Genomic DNA, 16324 nt, shown 5'->3' with positions numbered 1-16324 from the left:
CAGGAATTTTACCAGCTGGTTGATAAATTATTGATGGCTTGAAATCATCCATAAATGGGAGTGATTAAACAATGGAAATTAGCAAATGCTACAAATCAGGACTTTTTTTTTTAAAGAGGGCCATTTACCAGCTTATCACTTGAAATAAGATTTGGTTTGTTAGCATAAAATAAGATACTATGCAAAATGTCTTAATAAATATTAAATAATGTCTCCAAAATCATCAGCGAATGGTGTCTGGTGTGAGGTTCTTTCATTTATGAAGGAATTTTGAGGTATACGTTCCTTGCCTTTGGCTAAGTTGATTTCCCTTGTGGCCCTGATGGTAAAGAATCTGCCTGCAGTGTAGGAGACTGAGGTTCGATCCCTGGGTTGGGAAGATCCCCTGGAGAAGGAAATGGCAACCCACTCCAGTATTCTTGCCTGGAGAATTCCATGGGCAGAGGAGCCTGACGGCTTACAGTTCATGGAGTCACAAAGAGTTGGACACGACTGAGTGACTAACACTTTCAACTTTCCTTGCCTTATGTAGCAAATTGTGTTTGTGCCCTGAAGCCATCATATGATATTTTCATAATTTATCTCTTAACATGTTCAACATGCACATTATTTCTATTTTCTTTTTTCCTCTTCAGAAATAATTGCTTTCAAATGTACAGTTTTGCTTTGGATAATTGGTAGAAAGATACACGAATCCAGCTGGTCTCCCCAAAAGTTGAAATTTTCATTTATTCCCTAATACTGATTCTGCTACCTTTGTCTCTGTGTTCAGTTTGTCTACCATGTAACCTGATTTGTGTTTTTGATGTTTTAGTTTAATTGACTTAAAAACTGTTTTGCTCCTTTTTTCCTCTTAGCTCAATCCAAATACATTTTTGTTTTAAGCTTTGGCTTGGGCTGTTGTTTATTGTGGCTCTTCCCAGGCACCTTTGGTTCTAGCTGACAGGAATAGAATAGGCCTTTCTTTCTTTTCTGAAAAATTAATAGACTTTTTTATAAAGAGCAGTTTCAAGTTTATAGAAATTTGAGCAGAAAGTACAGAGAGTTCCCATGTACCTCTTTCTCCTGCCCTCCCTGCTCTGCCCATTTTCCCTCCTGTTGACACTTTACATTAATGTGATACATTTGTTAAAATTGATGGACCTACAGGGACACATCATAATCACCCAAACCCCATAGTTAACAGCTTCAGTCTTGGTGTTTTGCTTTATATGGGCTTTGACAATGTATAATGACATGTGTCCAGCATTGCAGTATCATATAGACTAGTACCATGCCCCTAAAAATCCTCTGTGTCCCACCTATTTATCCTGCCCTCCCTCCAACCCCTGGCAGTCACTCATCTAAGTTGTCTCCATAGTCTTGCCTTTTCTAGAATGTCAAATAGTTTAAATCATACAATTGGAATATAGCCTTTTCAGATTGGCCTCTTTCACTTAGTAACATGTATTTAAGTTTCCTCCACATCTTTTCATGGCTATGTAATTCATTTCATTTTAGCACTAAACAATATTCCATTGTCTAGATGTACCACAGTTTGCTTATTCATTCAGCTACTGAAGGACATCTTGGTTGCTTCCAAGTTTTGACAGTTAGGAATAAAGCAACTACAACCATCTGCATGCAGGTTTTTGTGTATGTATGTTTTCAACTCCTTTGGGTAAATACAAAAGAGCACAGTTGCTGTGTTCTCTGATAAGAGTATAATTTTGTGAGAATCCTTCAAACTGTCTTCCCTTTTACATTCTCACCAGTGATGACAGAGAGTTCCTATTGTGCTCACCACCATTTGTTGTTGTCACTGTTGTGGATTTTGATCACTAAGATAGGTGTGTAGTGCTGTTGGCTGAAAAAAGAAAAAAAGTGCAGCCTAAAAACTGAGAATTGTGTTTTATTTGGCAGACTTGCTGAGGACTTAGGCCTGGGAGGCAGATTCTCAGATAGCTTTGAAGGACTGCTTCTAAGAGGTAAAGGAGGAGTCAGGATATATATTAGAGTTTTTACAACAAAAAGCCGGGTAATCAGAACATCAGAAGTTTACTGTTAGTTAAAGAAAAGCAGACATCTGAAGTTAGTGAACTTAGCCGTTTTCTATGTATGGGAAGATGGAAGCGTCTGGGCTCACTGAAACCATTCCTTTGATATGGACCTTAATTACCTAGGGCCAGTATGCTGTTTTTCTCCATCCTGACTCTCCTCAGAGTGCACACGTGAGGGTGTCTGCAGTGGCTGATGGCTTCATAACTACAACTTCCTTTGTTCACTGATGAGCAGGTGACATTTTTCATCCAGAGTGGTACCTCATCGTTGTCTTAATTTGCATTACTCCGAAGATGTATGATGTGGAGCATCTTTTCATATGCTTGCTTGTCATCTGTATGTCTTCTTTGGTGTGCAGTCTGTTCAGATGTTTTGTCTGTTTTAAAACTGGATAGTTTATCTTCTTATTGCATTTTAAGAATTGTTATATATTTTGGATGCCAAATACATGTTTTGCAAAGGTTTTCTCCCAGTCTGTGTATTTTCGTTCTGTTACCAATATCTTTTGCAGAGCTGAAGTTATTTTAATAAAGCTTCAGTTTATCAATTTTTCTTTCATGGGTCTTGCTTTTACTGTTGGATCTGTAAAGTCATCACCAAACCCAAGAACCGTTAGATTTTCTCCTTATAGTCGGAATTTTATTGTTTTGCATTTCACATTTAGATCTGTGATCCATTTTGAGTTAGTTTTTGTAAAAGATGTAGGTTCCTTGTCTAGATCTACTTATTTTTGTAGTATGCAAATGTCTGGTTATTCCAATACCTTTTGTCGAAAATTCTCCGTTTTCCACCGATTGCGTTTGCTCCTTTGTCAGAGATTAGTTTCAATTGACTCTGTTTGTGTGAGTCTATTCTGGGCTCTCTTTCTGTCCCGCTGATGTCATCATGTATTTTTCATTAGTAGCACACTGTCTTGTTCACTGTAGCATTAAAGTAAGTCTTAAAGTTGAGTAGTGTCGGTCCTCCAACGTTGTTCTTCTTCAGTATTGTGTTGGCTATTCTGAGTTATTTGCCTCTTCATGTAAATTTCAGTCAGTTTGTTGATAGCCACAAAATATCTTGCTGGGAGAGGCTTGCTTTTTAAACTAAGAGTTTTGCTTTTGTCTGGTAAAATAGATATTTTTGACTTTTGGTCTTGTTCAAAGGCCATTTACCCTTATACCTTTTCCTTCTTAGTTCATCATCGACATGTTTATTATTAACAATATAAGTAAATAATTATTATAATAAGAAATTGTGTGGTATTTTGTTACTTTTCTGTATTATATAAATCTCTACATAAATATGTATGTATAAGATTATGACCAAAGAGTAGTAATTTTTATACCTAAAGACCTGGCCTTGGGCGTGAGGGTGCTGCATGCAGTTTTCATGGACTCCACTGGGATCTTTTAAAACTACATCTACTCACCACTACTCATCTTTTTTAGGGCAGCTCAATCACTGAGAGTCACTGAATTTAGACAGAGTTATTGTATAGAGTCGGGGAAGGCAATGGCACCCCTCTCCAGTACTCTTGCCTGGAAAATCCCATGGACGGAGGAGCCTGGTAGGCTGCAGTCCATGGGGTCGCGAAGAGTCGGACATGCCTGAGCGACTTCACTTTCACTTTTCACTTTCCTGCATTGGAAAAGGAAATGGCAACCCACTCCAGTGTTCTTGCCTGGAGAATCCCAGGGACAGGGAACCCTTGGTGGGCTGCCGTCTGTGGGGTCGCACAGAGTCGGACACAACTGAAGTGACTTAGCAGCAGCAGCATTGTATAGAGTGTTGCATGTAAGAATATAACGGAGGCAGAAAACAACAAGAACCACTGCTATAAAGTAATGAAATCAAACATGATTCAACTTAGGGTTTTTGTGTCTCTTCTCACATGTCTGTTCTCCTTCATTGAATTTAAATTTATCCTATAAGGGAGTAGGAGACTCATGAGCATGAAGAAGGTAAAAATTTTTTTTTTTTGTAATGAAACATGCTAAGTACAATGTTATACAGAGCTCACTGTCTAAAAATACCAAACTTCCTTGGTGGTCCGGTAGGTTGAAAATCTTCCTGCCAATTCAGGGGACATGGGTTCGATCCTTGTCCTGTGGAAGATTCCACATTCCTTGGAGCAACTAAGCCCATATACCGCAGCTACTGAAGCCTGAGCTCCTAGAGCCCCTGCTCTGCAATGAAAAGCCACTGCAATGAGAAGCCCTTGCATTGCAACTAGAGAAAGCCTGCACACAGCAACAAAGACCCAGCACAATCATACAAATAAATAAATACTTTTTGAAGTGCCATATTTACATTTTATTTGCACCTTATCTATGAGAATGGAGAAGGAAAAGGCTACCCTTTCCAGTATTCTGGCCTGGAGAATTCCATGGACTGTATATCCATGGAGTTGCAGAGTCAGACACAACTGAGCGACTTTCACACATATCTATGAGAAAGAGTACACAGGCTAGCTTTTAATTTTTATATCTTATCTTATTTTATATGTTAATCACTCAGGTCTTGCTTTATTCTTTTTATTATCAGAGTTTAATAGATTTATATTCCAAGGATGTTTAATATGACATTGGGTTTTTACAACTTATAATTCAATGCCTGAATTGTGTTAAGAATTACATTCTTAACAGTTACGTCATTATTCTCTAGTTCAGTTCAGTTCAGTTCTGTCGCTCAATTGTGCCCGACTCTTTGCGACCCCATGAATCGCAGCACGCCAGGCCTCCCTGTCCATCACCAACTCCTGGAGTTCACTCACATTCACGTCCATTGAGTCCGTGATGCCATCCAGCCATCTCATCCTCTGTCATCCCCTTCTCCTCCTGCCCCCAATCCCTCCCAGCATCAGAGTCTTTTCCAATGAGTCAACTCTTTGCATGAGGTGGCCAAAGTACTGGAGTTTCAGCTTCAGCATCATTCCTTCTCTAGTAGACATATGTAAAATTTTCAAAAAACTTTAATAGCATGTAGAGAAATAGTACTATTTAGCTTCATAAAATATTTGACTCAAGCAGTCTGGTGACATCAGGTTAATCTAGTTATGTAGTAACTAACCTTCTTAACCCTGCTTAGAGTGACTATCCCTTTTTCTTAACTATTAGCAGAATATGAGAAAAATTTACATATCTTAGCCAAGCTGAACATTGTAGTGAAATACACAATTGGGGGAAACCATTTTGGTACATAAAAAAAGTTATCTAATTTTTATTTATTTTAAAAATATCAGTGAAGTTAAATATTGTTTTCATGGTTACTGGCTTGTTTTATCTTTTGTAGCTTGTTTCTTCATCTTTTTTGTCCAGGTTTCAGTTCGGGTGTGGGTCTTTTTCTAACTGATTTCATTTTGAGGTAAAACTGATTAACTCTTAAACACTAAAAATTTGATTTTTCTTTCAAGTTGAAGTATTTTGATGTTAGAATGTAATGCAGATATTTGGAAGATAGACCTTTATTTGGAAGATAAATACAAGTTTCCCTAAAACTTCTGGTTGTATTGGCAAATGTCTTGAAAATGCAATTATGATACCTAGGGATATTTATTTATGGTTAACTTATGTTTATGCTTTTTAGGAAGTAGAAGACAGTAATGATGAGTTATTTGAGTGATCATTTTAATTAAAGTTTTTCTTTTTGAGAAGACTTTAAAAGTTAAAATCCATTAAAGTTATACCTCATCAAAGTCTACAGTTCAAGTGCCAAGATCTATTATAGACTTCTTATTTAAAACATTTATTATAAAGTTAAAGCCAAAGAAACTTTGTAACTCGCATATGACCTTATGAATCTTAATTACAGGAAAAGATATATTTTGCATCTACTACCATAAGTCAAAAATTTTAAAATGTTTTATCCTCATTTTTATTCCTAAAATGTAAATTAAAATTCTAGAAACTGAGTAGCCTTTTTGACTATTTTATGATTCTCTACAGCTATCCAACATAATGTGGATATAAAATATAAAATATTCTTAATGATCCAAAATAAAATTTTTAAATTTCAGATCTTCTTTCCCCATGGTGACATTTGTTAACACATTCTCTCCTTTATAATACGCAATGTTGGATCGTGAAACAGAGTAAACACGTCATTGTTTAAAATAAATAGCATACACTGTGTTCAAAGGACTGTGAATTTTATTTTGAACTCTTTTATATGATTTTAGTTCTGGAATACAATATATATTTTAATTTTATGTGATACAAAGATATTTATTTTATATGCAATATTAACTGTTTTTTTTTAGTTTATTTTTTTATTTTAATTTTTTCTTAATATATATATTTATTGAAATATAGTTGAGTTACAGTGTTTCAAGTGCACAGCAAGGTGATTCACTTATACATATACACATATAGTCAATATCTTATAATAACCTATAATGGAAAATAATTTCAAAGATAATATATGTGAATATTAACTGTTTAGAATAGTCTTTAGATTATTATTATTTTGAAAATATAAGCATCATGCATGACTAATTCGTAATCTTACCATTGGAGGACAATATTCTGTACTATGCAAAAATAAGTAAATGTAGATAATGGATAGGACATGAAAGTAAGCCATTCTTTGGCATTTATAAGTTCAGTCTTTAAAAAATATTTATTTTTTAAATTTGCAGATGATTTTTTTCTGAAGTGACTGCCCTCACCTGATTTTATATTACTTTCTGGAATTTTCTTTTGGAGTTACCACGGTCACTTCAGATATCTTGACATGTTATGTTTGGTAGAGTAGGTTTTTTTGTTTTTTTAGTTGACAGAAGAATTCCTTATGAGTTGGGAATGTATTTCTTTAGATTAAATTTATTGTCCTATGGTTATGTAACACACACATGAACAGAAAGTGTTTGAAAAATTGTGTTCTGCTTCCTATTTCAAGGAGGGAGTAATTTCTAGGACAGTGTATTGAAAGTACAGTCTCTGGAGATCAGGTCAAGGTAGAGAAGTACATTTCTTACAGGTTTCTCCATGGATATTCTAGGCCAAAGGGGTTGTCACAAGCTGAAGTTAGAGAATGGGAAGGTCTGTTTGATGCAGCAGGTGGGAAGATCAAGGCAACTGGAGAAACTAGATAAAAGCCAGGTAGGCTGCCCAGGCATCAAGAAAACAGAACAGCTGCTCTTCTTAATGTCACCCTTGGTTCAAGGTACTGTTTGCCAGGCACAATGTCATCTTGATCTCTCTTTTGAATGGTTCAAAGAGAAGTCCTATGAGTCATTGTTACTTGCTTGCCCTCCTGTCAGTATCAAGTCCACTAACATCTGACAGACCCTTCTCTTCTGTGCCATCATCATCCTCTTAGCCCAAGCTGTGATCATCTCACCTGGATTTTTTGTAGTGGCTCCCCCGATTCTACATTTGCCTTCATCTAATTCATTCTCCAGAGGAGCCAGGAATCTTTTAAAGAGAAGCCAGATCCTCTTCCTCTCCAAGTCATCACTTTGCACTGAATTTTAATTGCATTGAGAGTAATATCCATTTTCCTTATAGAGCTCTAAAACTTTGGTCTCTGACTGATGCTTCTAACTTCATCTCACATTGCCTTCCACCCCTGCTCCATCCCTTGAGCTTCAGCCATACTGGTCCTCTTTTTGTTTTTCAAACATTTAACTCAACTTTGTACTTTCTGTTCCTGGTGCTTTGCCTTGCTTCTTCTTTTTCAAAATTTAGATGTGAGTTCAAATGTAGTTCACTTTTTCAAATGTGTTTCCAGAGCATTCTCTCCAAAATAGTGTATTTTAACTTAACACAATTTGCATTTTATTTATTCACACATATTTCCTTCGTTGCATACAACTTTGTTTAGAATTCATTCATTCATCCACTACATATGTGTTGTATCCCCAGTATGTACCAGGCATTGTTCTAAGCACTTGGGATTCATCAGTGAACATATAGAATTCACAACATCAAGGCGAGGAGAAAAAGAGCACATAATAAATAGTACATAATAAACATGATATATAATGAAGTTATAGTTATGTTGGGCAGTATGTTAGAAGGCAACAAGTGTAATAGAAAAAATAGAGTCTGGTAATACAGATTGGGAGATCTGGTTGGGGTGTAGGGGCAGGATGCATATTAAACCAGGTGGTTATGGTTGGCCTAATTGAGTTGATTATTAAAGTAGAGTTCTTTTGTTTCTTTTCTTTTAGCTTCAGCACCAGTCAGCAAAGTGAATAAGTACTGCACTTCTTCCAACTCTCATTCCACTTTGGGGAAAAAGAATATCATCATGTCAAGCATTACAATTGACCCAGATGTCAAGCCTGGTGAATATGTCATCAAGAGCCTCTTTGCAGAATTTGCTGTTCAAGCTGAAAAGAAAATTGAAGTTGTAATGGCTGAACCCTTGGTGAGTAGAGCTGACCTATAAACCTGAAATATTTTCTTGCCTTAACCATTATATTATAGATTTTCCAAAGAAAATAACAGTTGAAAAATATTAAAGGAAGCCAATCTGAAAGGGTATATACCATATAATTCCAGCTATATGACATTTTGGAAAAGACAAAGCTATGGAGACAGTAAAAGATCAGTAGTTGCCAGAGGTTGGGCAGGGGTAGAGGTGGGATGAATAGGCAGACACAGGATTTTTAGGGTAGTGAATATGTCCTGTATGATACTGTAATGGTGATACACATCGTCATAGGGTTATCCAGACCCACCTGTTGTGAGCCATAGTGCAGTCTATAGAGTTTGCGTCATTAGGATGTGTCAGTTATGAATACGCCCCTCTAGTGCACAGTTGATAATGGTAGGGGCTATGCATGTGTGGGCACAGGGGAATACAGTAAATCCGTTCTTCTGCTCAGTTTCACTGTGAACCTAAAACTACTCTAAAAAATAATGTCTTTTAAAAAAATAAAGGGATAGGTGATAATAAGTGTTCATCTAAAAAGCTGTAATGACTCTAGAATACACTTAGATGCGTTACTGCAGGTAACAAAAGAACAGAAATGATTTCACCAAGGGGAATTATTGAGACAGATAAAACATAAGAGAAAATGAAAGAAAATCTAAAATATTCGATGAGTTGGTGATATGACAATAGCCAAACTTAGAACAAGTAAACAGCTTTGAATTTACAGTACATGAGGATACTTAAAAGCATGAGGAGCTCTACTTATGGTGAGGAAGAAGGAAGGAAAAAAAAACAAGAACAAGGGTTTGGGTTGGATTCTAAAGAATTGTGATGACTGTTTAATGATAGATATACAGTGGTTGGACAACAAGGAGAATAGATGAAAGGCAGAGACTATTTAGCTGTTGTATAAATCCAGGCTGAAATGAAAAGAGTCTTGAATTAGGGCATTAGCAGTGGAAAAAAAGTGAGATAAATAACAAAAGCAGAATCAGTAGAATTCGATGCACAATTAAAATGAACTAGGTGTTTTGAGTGAACATGAAGGGTTAAAGATTTTTTGAAGTGTTCGAAAAGATGGTAGTGTGTTTACTTCGGTAAAGAAAACAAGAGTTTTATTGGGATAGTAAGGATGATTAAGATGTTTGTGTATGTTAAGCTTGAACTACTAGCAGTCTAGACCATGTGGAATTATTTGGCAGCCGGAAATTCTTTTGGGGAATTTGCAGGAAACATAGATTTTGTCATCATCCACATGAGGGTGATGATTGAAGCCAATACGGGAAAGAAACTATAGAATGGCATTATTATTGTCAAATAATAGACGCAGAGTACAGTGAACACTGGGGAACAGGTTATTGGACTTGGAAATTAAATAGCCTGAGAACCGTTTCTGCAGGGTGAAGTAACTTTAGAAAGTAACTCTTGGGATTTGAAGGGAACGGATATGTGACGAATCAAGAGCATGTTGGTAGATTACAAGTTGGGTGGTGATAATGAAGATGGAGGTAGAGGATGTAACAGCTGAAATGTATTTATTCCTAACGTAACTGAATTAGAGATAGATGTTCACCACTGTTTTGAGACCCAGAGGGTCTGTTACTTGTCTGAGGCCCAAAGCCAATAAGCAGCAGAGCAAAGAGTTAGGCTTAACGCACCCTGCTGTCCTTTCTCAGAAGGAAGGAAGAAAGGAAGGGAAGAGAATAAAGATGACTTAAGAAAGGAGGGAAGAAGAAGGAAATACATGTTCTTAATTTTCTTAGTTAAGTAGGACTTACTGCTCATACTGTGATGGTCTGTGGGTGGGGTGCCTGGAAGCATCGAGTTTCTTTCTGATCTTTAAATAGAGGACACTACTCTGAGGAAAGCGTCTGTGAAATCATGTATTTGAGGTTTAAGAAATAATAGTACATAAAAGATCACTAACTAAAATGTATATTTCAGAACTGTACATCTCATCATTAATATATTCAGTTCAGTCATTCCATGATTGCTTTCTGCGTTCAGTTCAGTTCAGTCACTCAGTCGCATCCGACTCTTTGCGACCTCATTAATCACAGCACGCCTGGCCTCCCTGTCCGTCAATATTTATGCTAATGTATATATATATACATGTATATATATACATGTATGTAATATAAAATTCTGTTTTAAAAATTAGGATTATGAGAGTTTATAGATATGAAATAGAGCTTATAAGGTTCAATTAGAAAGGTACTTACTCTATAAAATGTTATTTTCTTCATCCATGGTCTGTGAATTACACGTTAGATTGCTTTACTGGCCTACTTAAATAGCATACAGTCAGAAAGGAAACCACTTTTGAAAGATACATTAAAAAAAGGCTTATGGACCATGATGATTATAGTTGATAATACTATATTGTTTAACTGAAAGTTGCTGTGTACACCCGTGGCAGACTCATGCCAATGTATGGCAAAACCAATACAGTATTGTAAAGTAAAAAATAAATAAATAATAAAGAGCAAAAAAATAAAAAAAAGTTGAATTTGTGTTCTCACTTAAAAAAGAAAGAAAGAAAAAGTGAATATGTGAGGTGATGGATGTTTTAATTAACTTGATAGTGGGAATCCTTTCAGAGTATATATGTATTTATCACTTTGTATACTTGAAATATATTATACCTTTATTTACTCATATATCTCAATACAAACTTATAGAAAAGTAGAGATTATAGTATAGTGACCCCTCTAGACCCATCACTTGGCTTCACCAGTTTGCAGCATACACAGCACATTTTAAAAGCTCTTTTCCTATTTTATAAAATGTTTTATAAAAAGCATGATGTAGTATGGTCCTGACAGCTCTAAAATGTCTTATATTTTTAAAGGAATTTCAGTTTTGAAATATAAAAGTCTCGAGAGTAACATAATTAAAAGAGTGTGAGTGAAATTACCTACTTTTAACGAGTCTATAACATGGCAGTTTTATATCTTGCTCTTTCCTTTTTCTACCAATGTAGTATTACTGACCTAACTCAGGGTCAGATTCTGTCGTGTTAGACCATTGCATTAGCCTTCTAGCCAATCAGGCAGTAGTCCGTCACCTTTCCATTTTCCTTGTTCTCACCAAACTGTCCCTCATCTACAACCCAAATAGCAGTATTATCACCCTCTTGCTTTAGAATTCTTGCTTCCTTTTCATTCCCATGTATTAAATTCAAGTTCTTGGGGGAGTCATTTCAGCCTCTTGAAAGCTTTGTTATAGCTTGTATAATGTTTCTTGATTCTCCTATTCTGATGTATGCTGTGACAAAAGTATTGGCCTAAAAGTATCCTCTGTATATTCTGTTGTTCTGATGTGTTTGTTTTTATTTTTCTCTTGATCTAAAATGCTTTTAACTCCTCTGTTTTTAAACCTCTACTCATCCTTGCAGCTTCCCACATGTTCCTTCTAACATAGTGATCCTTGCTTAAGCTAAATGAATCTGTGTTTTACCATTGTAATTTTGTTCACACTCCTAGATTCTGACATTGTCATATTATGGTTTATTGTTTACATATTTATCTTTACTGATGTAAGCTACTTGATACCAGGTCTCTCTCTCCTCTTATACCTACAGCACTGTCCTTGGTGGTAGGCTCTTAGTAAAAGTTTGTCATATAAATTGAACTTATTCTTGAGAACACTGCTGTGGCCTGCACCCTTATTTTCCTTCTCACAAAGCATAGTATCATTGTGCTAGACAGAGCTTCTAATATTTCTTTCAGAATAGACTGATGCTGACTGTATTTTATTCATTCACTTAACAGTTCATTTCAGAAACACCCACTATGTAATTTAAAGTGAGATTATTGAGTTATAGTGAGTAGTGCTCAGGATTCCATTAAAAAATAGGTGTTTCTACCCCATCATCACACTTAAGAGAGAAGAGACATTCCTTCCTTCTCCTTCTGACACCCCAGGAAAATACACAAATGTTGTAGACTCTGGCTGCTCAGGACAAACACTGGCTGAGAAAATCCCCATCATATTTTATAGATTTTACCCCCGACACTCCTATGTGTGCGTCGTGCTAAGTTGCTTCAGTTATGTCCAACTCTGTGCAACCCCATGGACTGTAGCCCGCCAGGCTCCTCTGTACATGGAATTCTCTAGGCAAGAATACTGGAGTGGGTTGCTATTTCCTCCTCCAGGGAATCTTACCAACCCAGGGACTGAACCTGTGTCTCTTATATCTCCTGCACTGGCAGGCCAGTTCTTTACCATTTGTACCACCACATCCTATGTACCAGCATAATTTCTTCCTGTCTAAATCAGATCTCTGCCAGCTCTGTTTCATTTATGTCCAAGTCTAATTAGATGGTGTATCATCTACCCAGCATCACAATTAGATAAATGAAAATACATTTAATCTAAAATTGTCACAGTGTTTTTATTACAGCCTCAGATGCCTTTATTATGATCTCATTTGTTTTGAAATGTATTTTGTATCCTTTCCAGTAATAAACTGCTGTTCAAGATGACTCTCTCAAGTTCTCGAATGAAACTCTCATTCTGTTTTAAAGAAAATAGTATCAACAAATTGTTACATACAAGGAGCCTAATGTGTCTCATCGTCAGATGGACAGTAGGTTACATGGAAAGTTAGAAGCACCCACGTGAAAGAATTCTGTTAAAAGAATTTAATCAACCACTAAAACGAGAGAACTGGCCTTTTCATTCTCATATTAGAATTCATAATAAAAGGAAATTAAGGAAGCTGAAAGATTCAAAGGTTAGCTGAGCTTGACTTCAGCCATGATTTCATTTTTATCTTGGAAGATTCAAAAAGGAAGGGCAACCATTGATTAAAATTTCAGCTTGTAAGCTATAGGTTTCTTTATTCCTAAAAAGAGGTAGATCAATCCTGGATAATTGATCCAAGCACATTTGTGCTTATTTGTCACTGTTATTAGATTACCAGTGACCTATAAAGAAGATGGGGAAAAGGGCTTTAACCAATCACCTGCTAATATAGACTGTATGTATTTAGTTTAGGACCGGCATTTTTATGACTGTGCACTATCCACTGTTTTTTGATAGTATTAAATATCTTTGTATTTTAAAGAGTTTCTGGTCTTGCATTTTTCTGTTAGCTTCCCCCCTTCTTCTCACATGTTTATTGTTACATGGTATATATTATTTATTATGATTGAGGCATTGAACAGCTGATTGGAAGCCCCACCTTCATGGAGGGGCCTTTTTGACTGTGGTCTTTAGTGTGTAGTTATCTGAACCATCAATGTCAGCTCTTTAGCTGGGAGCTAGTCAGAATCTCCTGAGAGGGGTGCTTCAGTAGCCCAAATGAGAAGGTTTAGGCTTGGCTACTAACATTCAGGGGATATAGAGGCAGAAGATAACTGTGGGGTTTTTTTCTTTTTTTTTAATATTTAGCATATACTTTTTCACTTAAGCTCCCTGTCTTCAGGATGATACTCCGTCTTCAAGTGTAGAATCTCCCAGCTGACATCTCTGTTTTGCTCTTTGCTAAGAAGGGCAATTCCTCTATGTGCAGGGTGGAGAGACGGCCAACTTGCTAAGTAAGAGTGGGTGAAGGGAGTGAGAGGTAGGGTTTAAACTTTTCCTAAACATTCCACCAACCTCTTTTTTTTTTTTTTTTTTTTAGTTTTCTCTTTTTAATAAAAAACCTATAAAACAGATCAATACAGTACCAGCCCTCTTATTTTTTAAATTTTTTTGGCTGCTCTGAGTCTCCATTGTGGCACACAGGCTTTTTCTCTAGTTGTGGCACATGGGTTTAGCTGCCCCATGACATGTGGGATCTCATATCCTCTACCAGGGATTGAACCTGTGTCCCTGCGTTGCAAGATGGATTCTTAACCACTGGACCACCAGGGAAATCCCTCAACATTCTTATTTTAACTTCCCCTTCATCCACACTTTCATAGTACTGAAGTCCTCCAATTCCTGAGCCTTTGGGGAGTTCCAAGGTACTGACTGGATTATCTTTCCCTCACTTTGCATGGCAAGCTCAGTCCCTTCCCTCTGATTGTGACTCAGATGTCATCTTCTCAGTGGTCATTAGGAAGTCCCCACCTCCATTGCAGCTTCCTATCCTAAAGTCTAAGATAATGTGCATTTTCTTTGCTCTGTCATTGGACTTTTTAATCTACAATGATAGGGATTGTTTAGTAGGACAGAAGGCCATGTTTAGTTGCAGATTATTGAAATATTTCAGTATCATTGTTACACTGTCAAAATTTTTTCAGTTAGCTCTCTTGCTTTTCCTGGAAGCTACATGTTGCTGTTGGTACTCTGCACACAAATACTAGTTAAAGGGTCAAATTAGAGTATAAGGGATTGTGAACTTTAGATTCATTATTAACATATTCTATTATTTTAAAATAATGACATTATAAAAAGTGAAAATAGTTTTAAAGGTTATGTAATAACAATAGTGATCCTTTCATTTTTTTATCAAGGTAATCACTGTCTATAGTTTTAGTTTACTATTTTTCATGTCTGTTATTTATCAATCTCTGTAGCACTTTCCACCTGTTAAAAAGAAAAAAAAACACAGCCATGAGATTTTATATACATATATTTTTTCTGTACCTATTTTTATTCAAAAAAATCAGAGATTGTTCTATTGTCAGCCCATATATATTTGTCTCATTCTTTCTAACAGTTGAATACTAGTTCACTTAGAGAAAGTACTATAATTTTTCTTATACCACTCTCTATGGATAAGCTGTTTGGGACCCCAATTTGAGGTCACTGCAAAAAAAGATAGTGTAGTGTTAGTTGTTCAGTCCTGTCCCACCCTTTGCGATCCCATGGACTATAGCCCACCAGGCTCCTCTGTCCATGGAATTCTCCAGGCAGGAATACTGGAGTGGATTGCCATTCCCTTCTCCAGAGGATCTTCCTGACCCAGGGATTGAACCCAGGTCCCCTGTGTTGCAGGCAGCCTCTTTACTGTTAGAGCTACCAGGAAGACAACAGCAGAAAAAGATAGTACAGTAAATATTCTTATACGTAAGTCTTTGCATTCATCTATATGTGAATATAGAGAATAATTTGGATGGCCATAGCACTCTGAATGCACCCGGATCTCATCTGATCTCAGAAGCTAAGCAGGATTGGGCCCAGTTAGTACTTGGATGGGAGAGTAACTTGTATGCTTTTTAGTTGTCATGTTAATGGGTTGCAGATACTATAAGCATGTTTTTAAATAGTTTATCTGTTCAAAGTCTCATATTGAAAGTACATCTGCTTGAGCAATGATTAGGCTGTCCTCAACCATATTATAATCAAACTAAGAGGTTAATACAAAGTCCTTGGTTAGTAATCTGTGTTTAGTGCAGTACGCTTTAGTTCAGTTCAGTCACTCAGTCGTATCTGACTCTTTGCGACCCCATGGACTGCAGCACGCCAGGCCTCCCTGTCCATCACCAACTCCCAGAGTTTACTCAAACTCATGTCCATTGAGTCAGTGATGCCATCCAACCATCTCATCCTCTGTTGTCCCCTTCTCCTCCTGCCTTCAATGTTTCCCAGCATCAGGGTCTTTTCCAACGAGTCAATGCTTCGCATCAGATGGCCAAAGTATTGGAGTTTCAGCTTCAGCATCAGTCCTTCCAATTAATATTCAGGACTGATTTCCTTTAGGATGGACTGGTTGGCTCTCCTTGCAGTCCAACGGATTCTGAAGAATCTTCTCCAGCACCACAGTTCAAAAGCATCAATTCTTCGGCACTCAGCTTTCTTTATAGTCCAGCTCTCACATCCACACATGACTACCGGAAAAACCATAGGTTTGACTAGATGGACCTTTGTCAGCAAAGTAATGTCTCTGCTTTTTAATATGCTGTCTAGGTTGGTCATAACTTTTCTTCCAAGGAGCAAGCGTCTTTTAATTTCAAGACTGCAGTCACCATCTGCAGTGATTTTGGAG

General features: G+C 36.8%; 1 protein-coding gene across 1 annotated transcript in view; it reads left to right on the top strand.

Moving 5' to 3' along the window:
- Positions 1-16324, top strand: part of FRYL (FRY like transcription coactivator) — a 215933-nt gene that overhangs the window by 68263 nt on the left and 131346 nt on the right. Inside the window, exon 3 of the mRNA XM_068974804.1 lies at positions 8195-8394. Coding sequence (XP_068830905.1) covers positions 8275-8394 — 120 coding nt within the window. The 5' untranslated portion in view covers positions 8195-8274. The remainder of the gene's footprint in view (positions 1-8194; positions 8395-16324) is intronic.

The sequence above is a fragment of the Capricornis sumatraensis genome, chromosome 7, assembly GCF_032405125.1.
Source record: "Capricornis sumatraensis isolate serow.1 chromosome 7, serow.2, whole genome shotgun sequence".
NCBI lineage: Eukaryota > Metazoa > Chordata > Mammalia > Artiodactyla > Bovidae > Capricornis > Capricornis sumatraensis.
Note: the sequence above shows the minus strand (reverse complement) of the source record. Positions and strands in the feature narration are given on the sequence as shown.